This window comes from Talpa occidentalis, unplaced genomic scaffold (genome assembly GCF_014898055.3).
Source record: "Talpa occidentalis isolate TD23 unplaced genomic scaffold, MPIMG_talOcc4v2.1 talOcc4.8, whole genome shotgun sequence".
Lineage (NCBI taxonomy): Eukaryota > Metazoa > Chordata > Mammalia > Eulipotyphla > Talpidae > Talpa > Talpa occidentalis.
Genome location: NW_023605194.1, coordinates 104,465,198 through 104,486,019, shown reverse-complemented (window position 1 = coordinate 104,486,019; position 20,822 = coordinate 104,465,198). Strand labels below are relative to the sequence as shown.

At 39.8% G+C, this 20,822-nt stretch overlaps 1 protein-coding gene across 1 annotated transcript in view; it reads right to left on the bottom strand.

Moving 5' to 3' along the window:
• The window catches only part of DCHS2 (dachsous cadherin-related 2), a 162,653-nt gene that overhangs the window by 29,726 nt on the left and 112,105 nt on the right, over nucleotides 1–20,822 (bottom strand). The window contains exons 8-13 of the mRNA XM_037497763.2: nucleotides 19,771–19,928; nucleotides 17,531–18,374; nucleotides 15,350–15,589; nucleotides 9,143–9,277; nucleotides 8,670–8,879; nucleotides 5,157–6,014 (exon numbers count right to left, since the gene is read on the bottom strand). Of these exons, the coding sequence (XP_037353660.2) occupies nucleotides 5,157–6,014; nucleotides 8,670–8,879; nucleotides 9,143–9,277; nucleotides 15,350–15,589; nucleotides 17,531–18,374; nucleotides 19,771–19,928 (2,445 nt within the window). The remainder of the gene's footprint in view (nucleotides 1–5,156; nucleotides 6,015–8,669; nucleotides 8,880–9,142; nucleotides 9,278–15,349; nucleotides 15,590–17,530; nucleotides 18,375–19,770; nucleotides 19,929–20,822) is intronic.

Here is a 20,822-nt window from a genome sequence, read left to right as displayed (position 1 = left end):
TCTGTAATTTTGTGATTTGCAAAGGGCTACATTTAAAACTCGGGGCTGAGAATGTCCAGGGTCGCTTCAGTGCTGGATCAGATTACAGAGCTTGCCTGGGAGACCTCACGCTGCTGAGCTGCTGATCTCCTCTCCCTGCCTAGCCCAGCCCTTGCTGGTCTGAGCCCATCCCCAGGCTGATGACCAAACCTCAGATTCCTGCATCCTCAAGTCCTGTACTTACTCTCCTTTCTGGAACCCCAGAGCCAGCCAGAATGTGCCCAGAAAGGAAGGTTGCCCAATTTTTCTAAATGAGTGATACTCAATTTTCATTATGAGATACACATTATTTCAAGAAACAAAGCAAATTTCTAAAAATCATCTTAACAAAAACATTTCACTTAGGTTAAAAGAAATGGCTTTTGTTTCCAGGTGCCACATACTGAGGACCATCATCTACCACTCCAGTAATTCCGTTTGGGGGTCACAGACGCTTTCCAAAGAAACTGGAAATAATCTGAAGCTTGGGTTCAACATCCACAAAGATGTTAAAAGCACAAAGTGAAGAAAGGCAATCCACTTGCTGTTTTACTCCACTGTGACATAAATATAAACGAAAATTCTTTGTCAACTTTAAACTATGTAAATCACAATGTCCAAACCTATTCCAGTGTCCAAAAACAAAACAAAATATCCTCTGAACGTCAAGGCTCTTCAAGCTGTTGCCATATTCCTCTCTCTCCCCTCATGGACGCTTCATGAGTATCAGGCTGAATTCTCATCTCGTTATTCACTCTGCATTTCACTAGACACCAGTTTGTAAAATAAAGTTTCAGTGACTGATTTTCTCCACAGTCTCCATCCTTCCACAGGTTGCAGAAGTCTGGGAGGCTACACACAAGTCCTGTCGCTGACTTGTTAGTTCCTGTTAGGTGATCTCAGCTCTGGTCTCTCCATATCCTGACCACTTTCAAGGGAGCAAACTCACACTCCTCAGAACTTCCTCTCCGGCCTCTCCCAGCCCTTATGCTGAGCATGTCTTACCCTTTATATCTGATGTGTGAAGTTGCTTTTCAGACACACCTTCCTCTCTACCATGTTATCATCTCCTGATACCAACATGGCTGCCTCAGACCATGTGAGGTCACTCTTCCCTGTTCCACTGAGGAGTGCAGAAGGCTGTCACCCTACTCTGAGTGGCTTGCTGCCCCCAACTCTTCCCTGTGGACACCCCTGATGAAGCTAGTTGTCAGTCACTTTTCAGTATGTTTCTGAGCTAACCTCTGCTGGGAATTAGCCTTGGCTGACCACACCCTGCTTCTTGGCTGTGCCACCTTCCTATGTCTCCAGCACCAACCTTTCAGGGTGCCTGGGGATGGGGGAGAGAATAAGGGTCTGTGGTGGAGGATTATAGTGGGAGAGCTAAGGTGGCTACAGGGGGGAAGGCTTATACTGCCAAAATACTAACAAGGGTGTAAAACAATGGTACTTCATTAAAAATAAAAATAAAATCTAAAAATAATTTGCTTTTTGGAGTCTATGATATGACCTGGAAGGCTGTGCTGAGTTTATGCTCCAGGCAAAGCCTTGGCCAGCTTGAAATGTCAGTCAGTATTTTACCCTTCTTGTCACTGTTTTTCACAAGGGGCCTCGGACAGCCTGCTGACCCTGGTATAAGTCTGTTTCATCTAACAAAATTCAATTGTCTCCTTAAATGCCATCCTTTCTTCTCTCTCTCCCTGTAATACACTGCAGCTTTTTCTTTACCTCTCAACTTAGACTTTATGCCCTTCACATATGCCAGAGTTACTCTCCGGGACAAGACCCCGGCCCATTGCTTCAGACACTTGAAATGCACTTACCTGGATACTTCTGAACACCATATGCTTGTGTTACTGCCAGAAGTACGTCCAGGCTTCCATAGATTTAAAAAAATGATTTTGGGGGTGTTAAGTTCTATTAAAAAGGTAACAGTCAAATTTAATTAAGTCTAAGAAGGACAACCTTGATGGTCCGTCAAAGAAAACACAAAGAAACACGAGAGTGTGACAAAGGCGTCTCCTCCATTCATCTGTTTGCTTTTCTATCTGGATCTTAAACAGGGGCCATCTCCAGAGGCAAGGGAGTCCATTGGACTTCACTATCTCCTGCCCTAACTTTCCATCTCAGACCAGGTTATTCTTAACACTATCGATTAATCCCAACGAGATGGCTGGAAGTAGATGGAAGGTGGACAGATATGATGAAACACTGCCTTGGTGGCATAGGAGATAGGCTGACTCAAGAGACACCGCTTCCCCACCCCCCACGATGACTGCCCTTTATTAACAGTGAGCCCATTACGTGCAAGCCAATGACACAGAGCAAAAATGAAAGCAGGTGCTGACCTTCCCTTCCCCGTGGCAGCTTTATCAGTGTTATTACTAAATCATGTCTGAATTTAACCACAAATATTATTATACCTACTAATCCATAACTTGATTTCAGATTGACATGTTTTCTTTGGGGCCCCTCAGTAGTCACTTTTACTTACGTTTAATTCTGCCAACAAATTGATTCTGGATCCAGTGAGAAAGGATATCCTAACAAGTAGGAAATGTCTCGACCACTTAATCTTTTGAAATTTCATTTAGTAATGTGAAAAATTGTGATGACAATGTTGACTTTCATGGACTAATATACTTAATGTCTATTACTCTGAAGAGTTTATATTGGAAGTGAATGTTCATGAGCAGTGGCTGGGAACCCTATTCTGTGAAGGGTAAAAAGAGTGAACTAGAGATGGGAAAAGTATCTTGAGTAAAAGCCTACATCCTCCTGACAGTCTCCAATGTCCCACGTCACGTGTTCCCTGGGACCTCATTTCCAAGGATTCTCTCTCTTTTGCCTACACAGTTCTTTGCAGTTCTCTGAACAAACCAGGCAGACTCTCGCTTGCTTTTCCAATTTTTTTCTTTTTGAAAATGCTCTGCTCTTAACACACCAATGGCAACCTCTTCTTTTTAAGTCTTTGAGTCACTTGTTCAATGATTCCTGCCCTTTTTTTTTTGGTAACACAAGGTATGATCCTGCACTTCTAAATCATAGATAGTGTTGTAAACCAATTTTTACCCCCCCAAAAGAAAATAATGAATAAAATAAATGAAATTGCACTGTGTCCCTCCCACTAATTCCTTTACCCTGCTCTTCTTTTTCTTTATTCAGCAGCTTGCATCACCATCTGCCCTCCACCGTTCTCTAGTTATTCTATTCACTGTTGTCTCTTCCTCACAAGGACAAGCATCTTGCCTCTAGGTCACTAATATTTATCCCATTTGAAAAGTACCTGGCAAGAAATACTTAATAAAAAGTGTGTTGAAGGAGTGAATAAAATATCTGCAGATTAACAGAGTAGGCTGGGGAAGAGTCCTGGAGGGCAGACTAGAATTTATGGACAGACCTAAAAGGAGGGGGGGACCTGGGTTCAACACATAAATGACGTTCCAAGTGAAGGAACCACCTGTGGTTCCTTGGTGATTGCCAAAAGAATCACCTGCAGAGCTTGTTAAACAACAAGTTTACTTGTTAAGCTGCTTGTAAAAACAACAGTTCCCAGGCCTCAAGCCTAACGAAGTACAAAGTCCTAGGTCACTTCACACCCAGGTTCAAGGACAAGGATGACTGCCCCACACCTTCAAACGCCAAAATATTCAGATCATCAGGTGCCAGGGATGTTTAGGGAGAAATGTATAGATTTGCAACTACAGATGAAGGCTGGTCAATGATTCTATGAGTTCATCAGATCAATTTCAAAATTTATTAACATATTGCATTTTGTGCTATATTATTTAGAAAACATTGACTACTTTCCATCTGCCTTGCTCTGGAGTTGGGTGCATGCTTCTTAAGAGAAGTAGAAATATAGCTTTAAGGAGTAGCTCATGTTTTTTAACATCTAATGCTTATGTGGACGTCTCATTACACATAGGAATAGCATTTTTGGAAGTCATTATTATTTCATTTAATAAAGAGAACTGCAATTTACTGTCAATAATGTTTAGAACCAAGAAAGTAACCTATGGCATAATCATAATTCAAAGTAAGCTATGATTCATAAGAGGGTCAAGGTCAGATTAATAATCTGTGGCTGAGAAAAACCCTAATTTAACATTCAATATTCAATTGAATATTTTTTTTCATAGAGCAGGCAGTATATAATGGATAACAAAAATAATTTCACTATGAAATGGAGACATCGATTTCATAAAAATTCAGGTTGCTTTTTAAGTATCGAGGCTGAATCATGATAAAAGGACAAATCAAAAACAAACATATAGCAAGGACACAGCAAGGACACAGCAAGGACACAGCACACACCAGACCATGGGGTACAGGCAGCCAGAACCCCTCTCCCTGACCCTTCAGTCCATTTGCTTTGCCTCTGGCTGGCTGAAAGAACCCGGTGGTTCATTTCTCTACTCTATTTAGATATAACTACCTGGACTTAATTTCTTTCAATTCACAACTAACTACAAATGTTTTTATGTTTCCCATTATGGCATAAATTTGGGTAGAGAAATAACTAAAAAAAATAGCATTATGAAGAAAAAGCAATGACAATAGTAATAATAATTACTACTAGTATTATAGCAGTTCCTATTACTACACGCTTAATACGTGTTAGCATGTGCTTACTGTGCTTCAGAGGACTAACTTGCTCAGCCCTCAGAATAATGAGGGAGGCACATTCCTGACTTGCAGAGGAGGAATCAGGCTCAGTGAGATTCAGCTGCCCAAGGAAACGGTGGCTGTCGGAATTTAAACCCAGGAGAACCCAAGTTCTAAACCACGAGATGCTTCCTCTTCCATTGCACTTCTTAGAAAGTCCCTGAAGAAATGCATGCTTGGTAACGATCCATCTACATGTAGACAAAAGGGCTTATTTTGAGATTGTAAACTTGGAAGGAACTGACACTTCAAAGGCTCTAAGAACTGATCTTTTAGTGGCTTTATTACTTTTTGTTGTATTTAATAGTGTGTGTGTTTTGCTGAATTTAAGTATATTCCGAAATAATATATTTTGGATGAAATTCAACATAACAGGCATTGACTGGTTTTGAAATTTTCTAGTCGAATCTATAAGAGCCCTCTTGCCTAGTACTTAGGCTTAAGCATTTTGTCAAAAGAGGTCCACTCACCTTCCTCACAATTTTCAGTCACAGCGCCTCTGTACAGATGGTGGCTAAAGGAAATCTGGACGCCTTCTCCTTCCCAGTGAATGACCAGGAGACCAGAAGTTGTCCTAGCTGGGTCCCCCTGGTCCATAACTTCCAACGGCAGCCAGATGGGAAAATATTCTGAAGATGGGTTTTGCCACAGTTGAATTTCTCCTGTGTATTTATCCAGAGAAAACATGGACTGGGGCTCAGCAAACCGAAACATGACGGTGCCATTGAGCCCCAGGTCGGGGTCACTGGCTCTCAGAATAGCCACGGTCTGGTTGACAGGTGACTGGGGAGACAGAAAAATTTCAAAGGGGTTCTGTTCCCAAACTGGGTCATTGTCATTGACATCAGTGACGTGGACATGTATAAGGACCGTGGTGCTTCTGGGGCCCTGGACACTGCAGTCTCTGGCCCCAGCCCGGAAGGTGTATTGGGCGTGAGCTTCTCGGTCCAGGGTACAGGCAGTTCTCAAGGTGCCCGTCACAGGGTCAATGGTGAAAGCACCAGAAGCCTCGTCCATCAGAAAATACTCAGTTTGCCCATTCAGGCCTTCGTCCTTGTCCACAGCGGAGAGCACGAGGACCACTGTGCCCACGTGAGCATCTTCCCTCACGGAGGGCTGGTAACGGAGCGTGGGGAAGCCAGGGCTGTGGTCATTGTCATCCAAAACTTGGACGTGCAGATGCGCCGTAGAGCTGCGAGCTTGGTCCCCCAGGTCGGAGCACAGGACGGCCAGGGTGAAATTGCTGACCTGCTCCCTGTCCAAAGCACGAGTGGTCAAGAGCTCTCCCGATGTTTCATTGATAGCAAAGAACTCTGCGGTGTTGCCCCCTTTGGAAGAAAATAAATTCAAAATTCATTTGAATTGAAAACATCTATGTCCTCTGTTTGCATTATATCTGTCCATGGCTTCATTCATTCAACAAATATTTATTTCCTGATCACTACATCCCAGCACATTTGTAAGTCCTGGGGATGTAACTGTGAACAGGATAAAGTCCCTGCCCTGATGAAACGTCTATTATTGAGGGATAATTAAAAGCACAGAATTCAATATGTATCTCAGCTCGATCAATAATGAGAGCCTCAGCCATATATGTTTCTGTGTGAGCATCTACAGCTTTTTATAGTCACACACGTTCCTCTTAAGAGGATTAAATTGTATATTTTATTTGAGATAAAACAATAGGAGACAGGGATAAGAAACAGGTTATAATGTCCATTTTTATATATTAATCAGAAATTGATAGTCACATGGCCCCTGGGAAGCTGCCTTGGTCTTGCAGCTGCTAGAAGGTTCTAGCACTGGGCCCTCAAGTGCCTGAGGCTCAGGCAGGGCAGAGGGGCTGAGGGGAGAAGACGGAGATGCAGAGCCTGGCTTGTCACCAGCAAGAAGACAAGGGACGGCGAGGATGATTTTTGAAAAGATATTTTTTGTTCTATTGATTCATACTTTAAAAAGTGATTAATAGCTTACGGTGTCAATAGTTGTGATATGCTGGAAAATTACCTTTACTGTAAACATTTGAAATTTCTAACTTAAAAAGGTACGTGTTGGGGTACATGGTTTTCCAAGACTATTAAAGGGCACACTGAGCAAGATCACCCGGAGCGGCTGGAGGAGAAACCAGACGGTGCCGTGGGTGGGGGAGGGAGAAGGCTCAGCACTAAGTTCCCCTGGGACACACTGCTGAGGAGATGCTGCTGGTGTCATGGCTGGGGTGCTGAGGCTGTCAGGAAAAAACTGTAGAACAATTTGAAATGGAGAGAAAAAACAGAGTTGAAAAACAATTAGCAGGTGTCCGGTCTGGCTTTGCCATCAGAGTTGTCTTCATCTGCTTCCCCACACTGTAAAGTGATGAAACTGATAATAATGCAATGATTCTTGTGCACAGAAATGCAAATGAGTCGTGTCTGCTGGGCTGACTGCAGTTCCGCAGACAGACTTCATCTGCATTTCATAATTCCTTTTTTCCTGTGGGCGTGTGCCTGTGGTTCTAGGAAATCTCCCTGTGCCCGTTTTAACATCTTTTTGGTTTGCTTATTAGTTAATGAGTTAAATAAAAATCTTTGGCAGTGGCTAGCATTACAGTTGGATTTGTAGGTTTGTATGTCATTATTTTACTTTTAACAAAAGTCCTTTAATGGGACTTAGGACTAGAATGTGGATAAAAATGGGAAATACTGGGATCCCACCGGTAGCTGAAGTCGGGGACAGGAAGAAATGACTAAGTGTGTGTCTGTGAGCGAAGGAGAAAGATAAACACAGAAGACCAGGGAACTTCCAGCAGAGGACCAATAGCAGCAGAGGGACTGCAGGAGGGTTTGTCCAGGAGGGAGGTGAAGCATTGGAGAAAGTGGCTTTCTGAAGTCTGGGTGCAAACAGCCATTTGTGGGCCTCCCTGGTGGCGCAAGCACAGCACTATGAAGCTGTCTGCAGCTTCTGCAGCCTCTGCAGTGAGAGTTCGATCCCCAGCCAGGGAGCTACCCACACAGTGCAGAGGCCTCTCCTGACTTGCCCGCTGCTCCCCTCAGCAGTGTATTTCAGTCAGTCTGCCTGTTCTGTTCCCCGCTCTGTTTCTGGTGAATCCTCTCACCTCCACCCCATCTCTGGCCCATACCCCAGTTCTTGTATGCATAAATAAAAAAAAATCTTTAAAAAAACCCAGCCATTTGCATGTCTATAGAAAATTGGGGTTCCGTTTTTGCTCCTCTGTACATGCACGGGGTCCTCTCACCCTCCACTCCACCTCCCCTGCCAGTGCCCCAACGGTCTGCTTCTTCCCTCTCTTCTTCCTTCCCCTGATCTCTCTGTTAACCAGCATATTTTCTACTAAGTCTAGGAGTTGTTTTTGCTGTGCTTTGCATTATCTGTTTCTTGGTTATTTATGTTCCAAAGATAAGTGAAACCATCAGCATCTGTCTTTCACTTTCTGACCTTTGGATGTGAGATGCTGCTCTTAGGCTGAACTCATGAGGCTAACATCCTGCCAGAAGTCTTGTGTTTCCCATCCAAAGGGCATCACAGCACAAGTCATATTCTCAAGTCCCCAGAGATCCTGATCTGTGGGGCAGGGTTTGTAAGATGAAGGGGTACCTGGGTATTCAGACCTGGCCAGTGCTTGTCGCCTCATGTCCTGTGGGTCTATTTTAGAAAGGCCGGAATGAAGCCTCTGGTACTCAAAGTATTAAGTGGTCATTTGAGAGACACGAAAATAGGACACAAGCTTTCTGCTCCATCTGTCCATCCACTAGTGTCAGTATAGAAAGATTCACAAGAGTCACTGAAGGCACATTTTCAGAGACTATGGAAGGCAGAGACAGTGCGGGGAGCTGTGGGAAGGAGGCAGAGAGGCTATCTATGTACCAGTTCTTGGTGGGTGTGTGTTTTGCAGACACCACAATTGATTCCCAATACAGAACAATCACACAGTGGGTGAAAATTCAAGGGGTACCCTGGGGGATTCCAATAAAGAGAACACTTACCAATGATGTGACACTCGACGACTCCATTACTGCCAGCGTCCTTATCAGAGGCCAAAACAGTGTAGACAACCCCTGGCTCCTGGTTTTCTAGAACCTCGATGTCATGACTGGGCAAAGCAATCTCTGGTGTGTGGTCATTTTCATCCTCCACAGAACAGAGAACCGTCGTGGTGCCGGACAGTGGAGGGACACCCCCATCTCGCACGAGCACTGCCATGGTGTGGGAGAGGGCATTGGTTATTGCAGTTAATTCATACTTTAAATATACTGCCCTCATTAGACTGCACCAGACCAAACTGACCATTAGGTCAGTATTATTTGATTTAAAAGCACACCATTGAAACATAAAATTTCACTAGTCAATCTCCTGTTGCGATTTTTAAATTTTTATTTATACCTATATATTTTACATCATTGTCCATTTTTGTACAATGTTTGATTTTTTAAAAAATGTTAGTCAAGGGGTTCCTTACCTAGAAGGGTGAAGACTTCCTGAACTTCTCTGTCAAGTCTAGTGGTGGTTACTACTTCTCCAGTGTCCGGATTTATCTGGAATAATCCAAATGAAGCACCTGGCATGATTTCAAACTGAAGCTTGGAATTGATTCCTTAAGGAAAATACAAAGAAAAACTTAGCAAGTACCCTTCCAGAACCTGAGCTCCTTTGCCATTCTTTTCCCGATGAACATGTGAGGCCGTAGAAGAAAAAGGCAAGACACTTCAAACCACCTTCAAATGAAGGTAAAAAAAACCTCTTTGGCTGTTCTTGCTAAATAAAAGCCTCATGGCTGAAATGCTTGATTTTCAAAAGTCTTATGAGACTTCCCCACAGTGAATGCTTAAGATTTTTTCCCTCCCATAAAAAATTTCTTATGAGTGTGCAACCCTACAACATATTCCTAATTATTCCTTCTAACACCCCGATTGTGATTTAATGACATAATTGTATGCTTGCAGGGCAAATGACAATTTCTGTAGCCTGACCCTCTATTTAAATGTTTGGGCTCAGTTGCGGTGCTCTGTTCATTCTCCAGTGCAGGAGCTCAGCACGTAGAGAAGCTTACATGCGGATTTCTCTTGCATTTATTGCTTAGTATTCAGTCTCCTATCTGGACTAAGAAATATGGTACCACGTTATTAAACATTTTGAAAACAATTCTTCCCATATTTTCATGGTTTTATTTCTCCACTGAGAAAAGCATCACGTCACTTCCATCTTTGGTTATGACGATCATTCATACCACTAACTTTAATGAGTTTATCCCAAGCCATTATAGGTTATTTACATTTTACACAAGTTCCTCTCAATCCTTTTCCTATGTTGTTTTCTTAACTGACAAGAATCTAGGTATGTAATCTGGGCATAGATTATAAGATATATAATCTAGGTATATAGAATAGATATGTTATATATTTATGAAATTAAGTCTATAATACATTACATAAGATATAGGATTAGAATATATATTATACTTTAGTAAGTGTAGAATATATGACTTTATTCTTCAATAAAAGATTTGTTCTTTGATCTTAGGAAAAAAAAACTCCAACCATAAATTTTTATCTTGCTAGTCTTAAAAAGTAAATTTGCATTCTATTATAGTAAAGGGAATAGAATATAGGAATGGGTGGTGAAAACAGTAGAATATAATACTGGTTTCATATAAGAATAAATATATACGTATCACTTGGAAGAGAACAGATATTCGAGATGTTTGGCAGGCATTTTAGTGACCTCAAGAAAAGTCTAATAAAATAGGATCAATGTATTTGGGATGGAAAGGTTAAAAGTCTCTAAAACATTTCATTCTCTCATTAGGCCTTAGGCATTTTATTACATTAATGCTCATTTAATAATCGTAATGATTTTGATCACATATGGTGATATAATCTTTTCTATGGCAAAGACAATTAAAAAATCTTCCCTCACATACTGTAAAAAAACCCCAAAACTTAAGATAATGCAAATATTAGGGTGCATTTACCATGTGTAACACACACACATACACACTCCCAAGAGACCAGAGGACTTTCCTTTCATAGAGACACAGGGAAAGACACTGGTTAGAGGGACACCAGCATTCTTTAAAAGCTGTCCCACAGTTACACAGTAATCATCTGTATAGACTGATCCTGTGGATGATGGTACTGTTGCCCTGTGGACCACCTTTTGAGAGCAACAGTCCACACCAACTTGGAAGGATTATCAGAAGTGATCTACTTCCACCCAAAAGGAGCAGAATGTATTTTATGTATATAAATTCTTCCACCACGGAGATACTGATCACCTTGGCATCCAATAGAACATCCCATTGATCTGCCACTTTGGTGACATCATCATCATTGTGTCTGAGAAGGAGGAAAACAAGTAACTTAGATGTCCTAAGTAGGTGCTAGACCAGCAGCCTGCAACCCACCAGCCTAATCTAGTCAGCCTCATGCTTTCATAAAGTCTTATTGAAACATATTCACTCTCATTTCCTTAGTATTATCTGTAGCTGTGATCTCACCACCCTGTCAGAATTGAGTAATAAAGACACTACAGTCCACAGAACCTAAAATATTGACTGTCTCATCCTTTACAGAGAACTGGCTGCAGAACCCTGTGCTAGCATAGAGGATGGGAGAGTGATAGGAGTTGAGGATAGAAAGGAACCTGGAGTCACTTCACAAAATGTCTGATTTCTAAGCTTATAAAAGGGACTTAACAAAGAATTCTCACCAGAGAATTTTAAAATTTTTAAGTTTTTAAATTTTTTAGGAAGATCACTTTTCATATAATATCTCAACTGTACAAAGCCCATACAGCTCACACATTTCTAACGCAAAAACAGGATCATGCCTGTCCAAGCGAATGAATAATGAATTTTGAAGAGTGAAGGCAACTTAAAGCAGCTTATTTCACAGATGTTTCAGTTTCTTAGTTCATAGAGTCAAAAGCATTTATGAAATTCCTTTGTCAGAGCTTGTATTAGCCCAGGCCCTGGGATTAATGTGAATGAAACAGATCCTAACCCATAGAAGTGCATAGTCCTGATGGCAGGTAGATAGGTAGACAATTATACAGGTATAATATCATGTGTTCAGTTAAATAATACATATATCATGAGGTTATGAGTGCTCTTTCTTCTCTCTTTTCTTTCTTTTTTACCTTTTTGTAGGTGCAGTGATAAGAAGAATATACATACAGGGAATTAATATGGAGAGGGGCAACCTCTTCACCAGGCGAGCAGGACAGCAGCACAGCAGTGGCACAAGTGCTGCAGTCTGGGTTGTGGTGGCTTCAACTTGGAGCTGTTGGGACTTTCTCTAGCCATGTTCCCCTGGTCCAGGAATGAAGACCTCACCCTTTGAAATGCCCAATGGTCTGAACTACCTCTAAACTCCTCTTTTAAGATTCTGATAGCAGCACAATTTCAATAATTAGAATCTAAAGTTAGGAAGATTGACTAGAGCTTGAATTCTATGGCTCTCTTTATTTACCCCTAGATTGGTCTGAATCTAAAGCTGGAGGCAAATGCTGTTGGTGAAAGAATGGGGGAGCCAGTCAACGGGGAACTACTGGTAAAGTACATCAGTAAAGAGGGGTTAATGGATATTTTATCTGAGTGGGAGATGTAAGGGGGGCACCTCTCCATTACAAAATTGACTTAAAAATAAACAGCAGGCAACAGATGAGAAATTATTATTACAAAATGTCATGCATTCAGATATTTTAAGTATCTTTATCCTTTTTTTCTTTGGCATATTCACAAATAAATCTTCTTCTGAAAGGTACAGAATGGTGCCATTAAATTCCCACGAACATCAAATCGATAGCTCTCTGCCTAGAAGTAAATCCAAAGACTATGTATTCTGAAGACTAAAGTATTTACTCTATTTCATTAACACGCATACATATTTATTTGCGCATTTCTGAAGTTAGATGCATCTTACAATTAATGGTACGCCTTAGATCCAATGAAACACTGCCCAGCAGTGTCTTTCTCTCACTCCATGTGTTGGGTAAGGTTGTGGCGCCAATGAAAGACATTTTCTAGGAAATCAGATGTAGAGTCTATTCAAGATAAATCCAGGTAAAGAAGATGTGTTTTTATTTCCTACATAGTAAGATCTCATTATATAATTTGATGTTTTTGTAAAGTAATCTACTATTAAATTATTTTGGATTCACCACTTTTGAGCAAATCTATCAGCAGGAGCAAGTCCCCCCCTCGTGAGAACCTCTTTCCCCCCAGGTACTGCAGGAGGAGAGCCCTGAAGGCAGATCTTTTCTAAGTAACAATGGAGCTCTTGTTGGTGGCACCAAACACTGCAGCAGTTTTTATATCTTAGTTAAAATCTGGTAGTTGTTTTTCCCTTTTAATACAAGAAAAAAACTCCTGTAAGAGCTAGTGTGAGTCATACATCATAAACATTCAGTGCTCCGATTCTCATGGGTTTTGAATGCCAAACACTGTAGGCTTACATTTTGAAAAACTGCATTGTAGAATGCTAGAAAACATATGTTAAGCTTTCTAGTATTAAGTAATGCTATAGTATTTTTAAAAATACATACTATAAACCATTCATAAATTCCAATGTGATGCCAGTTATGCTAAAATCCTGGCTACGTCATTTAATGCTCATGCATAATCCTTTTTCATTGTTTTAACTCAACAAGTCAAACAAACAAACAAAACAGGGGATTGAGGGGAAATATGTTCAAAAACACATGCATATACATAAATTCACATGCATTTACATAACCACTCGCTTAATAGTTCTGGCTTTATTAAAATCACAGGGGTCTCCAGGAAACTAAAACTGTCTCCAAAACAGGTGAAGGCACATGAGATGCAGAAAGCTGCTAATGTATGTTTGAAGCATCCAGAAATGCAAAGTCAGAGAACAGCCATTTTGCATCTAAATTCTCAAGACCTCTAAAGTTCTTTTAACTCAATTTAAGTAACAGATTGAAGACTAATCATTCTAAACTAAAATAACACTAACCCCAGGCAATTTGACAGTTAAAATCAGAGAGCAAATGTATGTTAATCATCGTTAATTGATGTAAGAGAAGAATGAGAGAGATTCTTATTTCCTTCAAACACTAAAGAAAATGAAATCTGTTCTCTGTAGTCTTTTTTTTTTTTTAAGATTTGTTTATTTATGCATACAAGATCTGGGGTGTAGCCCAAAAAATAAAGTCAGGTCAAGGGGACAGAGCATTTTGCGCACGTTAATCATTGCTAATCTCAGAGCACCAGTGACAGCTCAGCACGGCTGTGCACTTTGGAGTGGTTCTGATGCCCAGATTGGCTATTCCCCTCACACCGGAGAACTTGTTAGGAGTGACTTGCTGAACTGGGGTTATTGCGAAACGGAAAGCTTATACATATTGTCAATTGTTCTTATCACCCCTAAAACTTTGCTACCAGAAACCTGCTCAATAAATTAGTTAACATGGGTTGGACAAACAATTGTGAGCATGCTCTAGTCCTGTGTCTTTGAGCTTAGTAAGAAAAACTTTGATCACACTGCCCCGCTCTGGTCAAAAGAGAAAATTTGGTGAGCCCTTGAAAAGAAGTGTTCATAGCATGACATACAATTCATGTAAAATGCAATTCATTAGAAGATGGCATTTTTTAAAAGGACAAAGCATCTTAATGGTATACCACTGTTTAAAAGCCAGAGGAGATAGACCTTTTATGTCTTTGATGAACAATTTAGGAGGAAAACTATATTGGTACTGCTGTTATTTTCATACACTATCAATTATAAATCTTGAAAGAAAAGAACAAATATATTGATTATGCAATTCCACTTGCTACATAGTTATGAATTTAATTTTTTAAAAATCTGGCTTATTAAACTATTAGTCTTAACTCAGGTGGGAAGAATTAGCACATGTTATTAATGGCAAATAATTCACTGTAATTTTTATAATTACTTTGTTTAAAATAAAACCAGAATATTTTAAGAGTTACTAAATCTCAAATGCCAAAAAAGTCATAGCGATATTGAAAAGCAATTCCAAGAAACATACAGATTCCTAGACACAGTAACATTTTACTTTAAAGTCAATTGTCGGACACAGTGGTTGACATTAATAATAACAGTAATAATGGTAATACTAGGAATTGATTGACCATTTATTGTGCCAGACATTGGCCTTAACAGTTTCCTGTAACACTTCATATTCATAACATAACTGCAAATTAGGTACCAGTACTATGCTCATTGTACAGATAAACCAACAGGAACAGAGAGGACTGGTAAATTATTCAAGGTCACATAGCATTAGTGATAGTTTCAGGAGTCAAATCCAGGCAACTTACATCATGTGATGTAGCGAGAAAGCGCCACTTACCTTTTTGAACTCAGTGCCTCTATTACACTCCCACTACAACTTGATACCATGACTCTACTTCTGTTTATTATCAAGACCAATTCAATAACTTGTATGTTAATTAGAGGTGTATCACTCTGGTATAACCAATAATAAGGATCAAACAGGCAAGTGCTATATAAAAAGGTCACATTTTCTTTACGTGTATGTCTTTTCCCTTGAATGTGAATTGAAGAAATAGACATTTGCAAAAATAAGCACCTTCTCTAAAATTGTTTCAGTGCGTTATTAAATTAGGTCAATTTTTATTCTGAGCACCAATTACCAAGTTTCTGTATTTTAAAATTACCTGAATCTTTGTCCACAGCTTCAACTCTTATGACAAACTCCCCAGGATTTTGGTTTTCTTTAACTGAAGCTTCATACAGTTGTTGCTTAAATACCGGTGCCTCATCATTTACATCAAGAACGGAAATTGTCAAAGTCTGTGTTGAAGAAAGTGCTGGTATGCCACCATCCAGGGCCAGAAGGGTCAGAATGTGCTGAGATTGGGTTTCATAGTCCAAAGGAAAAGCTGTAGCTAGCAGACCTGTGTGGAAAGAGGAGAAAAGCAACATGTAATAAATATTCTTTTGAGAAGTCTTGCTTAACATATGTCTAACTTATCTAACTTGATAAAAATTCAGAAGTTTCCCTTGTTAAATTGTACATTCTATTAAACCAACTTTAAATATGCACATTATCTAGAATAAGGGCATGTTTAGTCAAAAAGTCACCCTAATTTGAATTATAATGATGAATGAGAATTCAGAAATGAGTTTTCATATACCATTATCTAAGAATTACATCAAAGTGATTTTGAAAACATACCTACGTTCTAACAGTAACCATCTTCATGTTAAATGACACTTCATTTTTAAAAAGTTACAGTTAATGGAGTTCCAAACAGATGAGCATGCCATATTCTTTAAGATATTTAATTTTCTTAAAGAGTTACAGTCTCCTGACACTTGCTCTCAGTGAGGTGCCTTACTTTATCAATAGAACTTAGTAAAGACTTGAGAACTCAGGCAATAAACTTCCTGAATATAACATATCACCATTCCACTGCCACTTTAGCACAGAATTCATTCCTGCAAAGGGTTACAAAGACTTGAACACATGTGGCTGGTCCATGATTACAAAGTCATATTTTTTCTTTTGGGATGGCTGTTTGCATCTTTAACCCTTGCTCATCCTGCAAGAACTTTTTTCCAAATGATTAATAAGGTTTACTGATTCAGATTTTATAAGACAGTTTTTTCCAAAATTACTTATCATTTTATACTTCACCGCCAAAGCCATTGAACGATTCACTATAACTTTTTTCTAAGAGCCTTATGAGAGAACAAATAGCCCATTGCATAGGACTGCATTCAGCAATTACCATTTTATGTCTGAAAAATATCTCAACTGAAACAGCCACTGCAATGTGCAAGATTCATGATAACTACATTACTGAGACACAATTCTAATTTTATCCATCCTCTTTAACAATCTGAAATAGTCCTTCCCTAGCCATCTTGGAAAACATTTAAATATCATTGAAATAGGTCCTTGGAGACCCCAGCCCAAACAGAAATCAGCAAATGGGTCTGGACTCTCTCTCTGTCAGTCGAGCTTTTAGGGGGTGCACACGCAAGCTTCAGAATAGAACCATATGTCCAGGATTTAATAAATATTTTGATGAAATTTTCTAACAGTATACAGCCAGACTATAACCATGACTTCTAAATCCTACATATTCGGACTCATTCCAAGTAATGTTCTTACTAACAGTTGGGCCAAACTACATATATCTGAACTCATCATATAGAAACTTCTATTTTTTTTTTAAAAGAATGATATGGTAGTCCATTTTTCAAGATCTTCTGAAAATCAGAATGAGGGAAGTTTCTTTCCAACTTTATAAGAATGATACACTATACATACAATCTTCTATTAAACTACTTCACAACTTTTAGTAAAGGTGATCTGGCAACATAGTGACATTAAGATAAGTGAAGTGAATTTCTGACACTGACTACACATACTGCTAGAAATACCATGTTAGAATTGAGGTGAGAAATAAGGGCCTTAGCGTCCTAATCAATCCAGCTATTTACAGGTGTATGTTTGCACCATCTTAAAGGTAAGTTTCCATACCAAAGTCTTCGAATAAAGTTGCTGATTAGTCACGCTCTGCCTCGCTTCGCTCCTGGTGGTGTCTCTTCAATGGGAGGACAAGGAAAGGGGGCAAAGAAAAGACATTTGCTACTGTCTACTTATCCCATGGAGCGTGAGCTAGTCACAAAGTACAGTCAACACTAACCAACAGGCCAATTCCAGGGGCTCTCTGAATAGAGCCTCTGTGCCTAGCACATAAGTAAGATGAACAATAAATGAAGTGAATTTTCATTAGAGCAAGTGCATTCTGAGAATTATCATTTCAGCAGAGTTATGAGTGTAAGCAATGATCAGAAGCTTTAACTGTCAATGACATATCAGATACCTGAGGACTCATCTAGCATAAAGGCCATGTTTTCGTTTCCTGAGAGGATGCTGAATGTGACTCTTCCATTCCTTCCTTCATCTGGATCTTCAGCAGTTATGCGGTGCACCAAGGAGCCCACCCCGGCGTCCTCATTGATGTGGGCAAGAGGGGGCGACATGAAAGTGGGGCTGTGGTCATTTACATCCAAAATCACTACCTTTGCTATCAGTGATTTCACTCGCCGGTCTGTCACGTTCACAGCCTGATCGGAAGCTGTTACCATCAGGAACACCGTGGGAACCTTCTCTCTGTCGAGGGGGGACGCTGTGACTAATGTGCCAGAGGAGGGGTGGATGAGGAATGGATTCACCCCAGGGAGGTAGGCGTCAATGAAGTATTGTATACGACTGTTCAGAAAACTGCCATCACCATCTTGGGCATTGAAGACGTGCACCCATGTTCCTACAGGCACATTCTCTTCCACGCCTATCACAATGAACTCATCTTGGAAGGAGGGGGAATGGTCGTTCTGATCTTCCACATCGATGTTAAGGAAGACTGTGCTGTTCGGGGAAGGGTTTTTGCTGCTGTCTTTGGTAACCACCCTGAAAAGATAATGAGATGCCATTTCATAATCAAGTTCCTTCAAAAGGAACAAGTCTCCCGTTGTGTGGTCAATTTCAAAGTGACTGTTCCTATCCTCTTCAGCGATACTGAAATGCAGCTTCCCAGTGTGATGGCGATGAAGGTAATCAGGTGACTTTATCAAGCTTATTACTTTTGAGGGCTTCAAGTTTTCTGGTATAACTAAATGTCTAATATTCGGAGAAAGGACGGCTCCCCTCTTGGATAGTGGTATCACCTGAAATAAGAATAAATAGAAGCGGTTCATCTGGGGTACTTTATAACAGTTGAATCAATACATGCTATGATATTATTTTGGAAGGTTTCCATTTTTGTAATTTACAATATGTTAGTTGGTGAGAAAAATTTTTTTATATTAAAAAAATCCAGTATGTCTCTGAAGATGGAAAATTGCATAGTATCTAGGAGATTAAAAAAAACCACAAAACCTACAAAATGCATTAACTTCCCATTTGCTGTAATGTATGAAATATAGTTGGTGAGGCCATGCTCTAATTGTAGCCTTTTGAGCCGCCACTGAGAATTATTATTTTTTTAAAATAGTGCTTTGAATGGTATCTTTGCAGGTTTTTTTTAAAAAGACTTTTATTTATTTATTTTTAAGATTTATTTATTTATTTATACAAGCACTGGGTACAGTCAGAAGCGCGGGAGGGTGAGAGAATTCACCAGAGACTGAGCGGAGAGCAGAACAGGCAGACTGAAGAAATACACTGCTGAGGGGAGCAGTGGGCAGCAGGAGAGGTCTGCGCGCCATGTGGGATTCTCGCCCGGTGGCTGGGGATCGAACCGGCAATGCAGAGGCTGTGGGCAGCTTCGCAATCCAGCGCTCAACCGCTGCACCATCGGGGAGACCCACTGAGAATTATTCTTAATCCTGGAGATCAATATATCCATAATGACAACATCTGAGTCTCACGTGTCTATGTTTACCTGAAACCAGATACTAGAGGTCTTACAATATTGAATTTTCTCCTAGCCCTCATATCCTTAACCAATAAAGACTATAATTTTGAAACAGAACTCTAGGGCTATGTAATCTTGATTATTATACATACCAATATTAATTTACTGATTATCATGTGCATGAACAAGGAAATACAGATTTGTATAATCATCTCATTTTTGACTGATTGATGCAATTTTTTCCTACTATGAAGACTTCCCACAACTTGTTTGCTCAGTATGATTGAAGTAAAGCCTTAAAATATGGATCTCAAGTGACTTTTCTGAGTTTAAAAATAATATATAAAAATGTGAGATTTATTATTGGCCATCTGTTTACATACACATTTCTCCTACAAATTGATCAGGTCCTTGCAATTAGGAAAAAGTAAAGACCCATTCATTTTGTTCATCATAAACAAAGAAACATAAATGCCCATAAAGCAATGAAGTTAAGCATCTTGTCGGGAAACAAACAAGGCTGAAATGAAAAATTACTTGTGTCTTATCATTTCTCTAGTGCTGATAAAAAGACACATGTATATGTGCAACTCTCTCTAAAAATGGCATTCTCGATTTGCTGTATCTTTACCTTACATGGTTGAATATAAATCAAATGAAACCTGTAGGGTATCCTTTCACATTTTATTGTAATGACGGGACACTACCTGAATATTAATCACTGCCTGTCCTTGAAGAGGAGGCACTCCCTGGTCACTGGCAATGACAGTCATCCTATAAGAAGGTCTATGATCATACGAAAGTATTGTGGTTGTTCTTATTTCACCACTGTTGGCATCAATCTTGAAGTGATCAGAACTATCTTCTATACACACATACAAAAGATTAAAAAAACGAGTGTTAATTGACAATGCAGAAAACAGAATTAATCAATCTAAATATATCTGTGTTCATTTGGAAGATTAATGTACCTTATGCTCCATGAAAATGTGAACATAAAAAGAATACTAAACATAAAGACAAGAAACATAACCGCTCTTAAAAAATCTTTTCTATGGAATTTTTTTTTTCACATTAGCTAGATGATATTCATGAAGAGAAACTCCCTCTCCTCTTCTTGGTGGTAACCCTGTGGAATAGTTCATTATAGCAGAGTCAGGCTAAATGCTTGATGTTACACTTTAATAGTTCTCAAAATGACAGACTGGTTCACTCATATCCTCCAGTGTGCCAACTAGATAATTAACAATCACTAAGCATAAATATATATGTATGAGAAGGCTTCAATATATTCCCATTAATAATCTTATTGATGTTCAAATTGTCTCATCTTTGGAAAATGGGATCAGCTTTTTTTTTTTTAAGATTTATTTATTTATGCATACAAGAGCTGGGGTACAGTCCAGAGGTGCAGGGGGCAGGTGAGAGGATTCACCAGAGACAGAGTAGGGAGCAGAACAGACGATGGACTGAAATACACTGTTGAGGGGAGCAGCAGGCGAGACAGGAGCGGTCTGTTGTGCCATGTGGGTTAGTGGCTGCAGATAACTTAATAGTGCTGAGACTTAACCCCTTACGCCACCAGGGAGGTTCTGGAAAATGGGATCCTTTTAATGATGACACTTGAGTCTTTCTAATATGATCCTCATACCCTTCTTGCATCTGCTAGTACAAGGTGCTGCAAACTGATCTAGATTTCCTGCTCTGGACCTGGAGTCAGCCATTTCTCCAAGGACACCTAGTTCTTTTTGGTGGAACG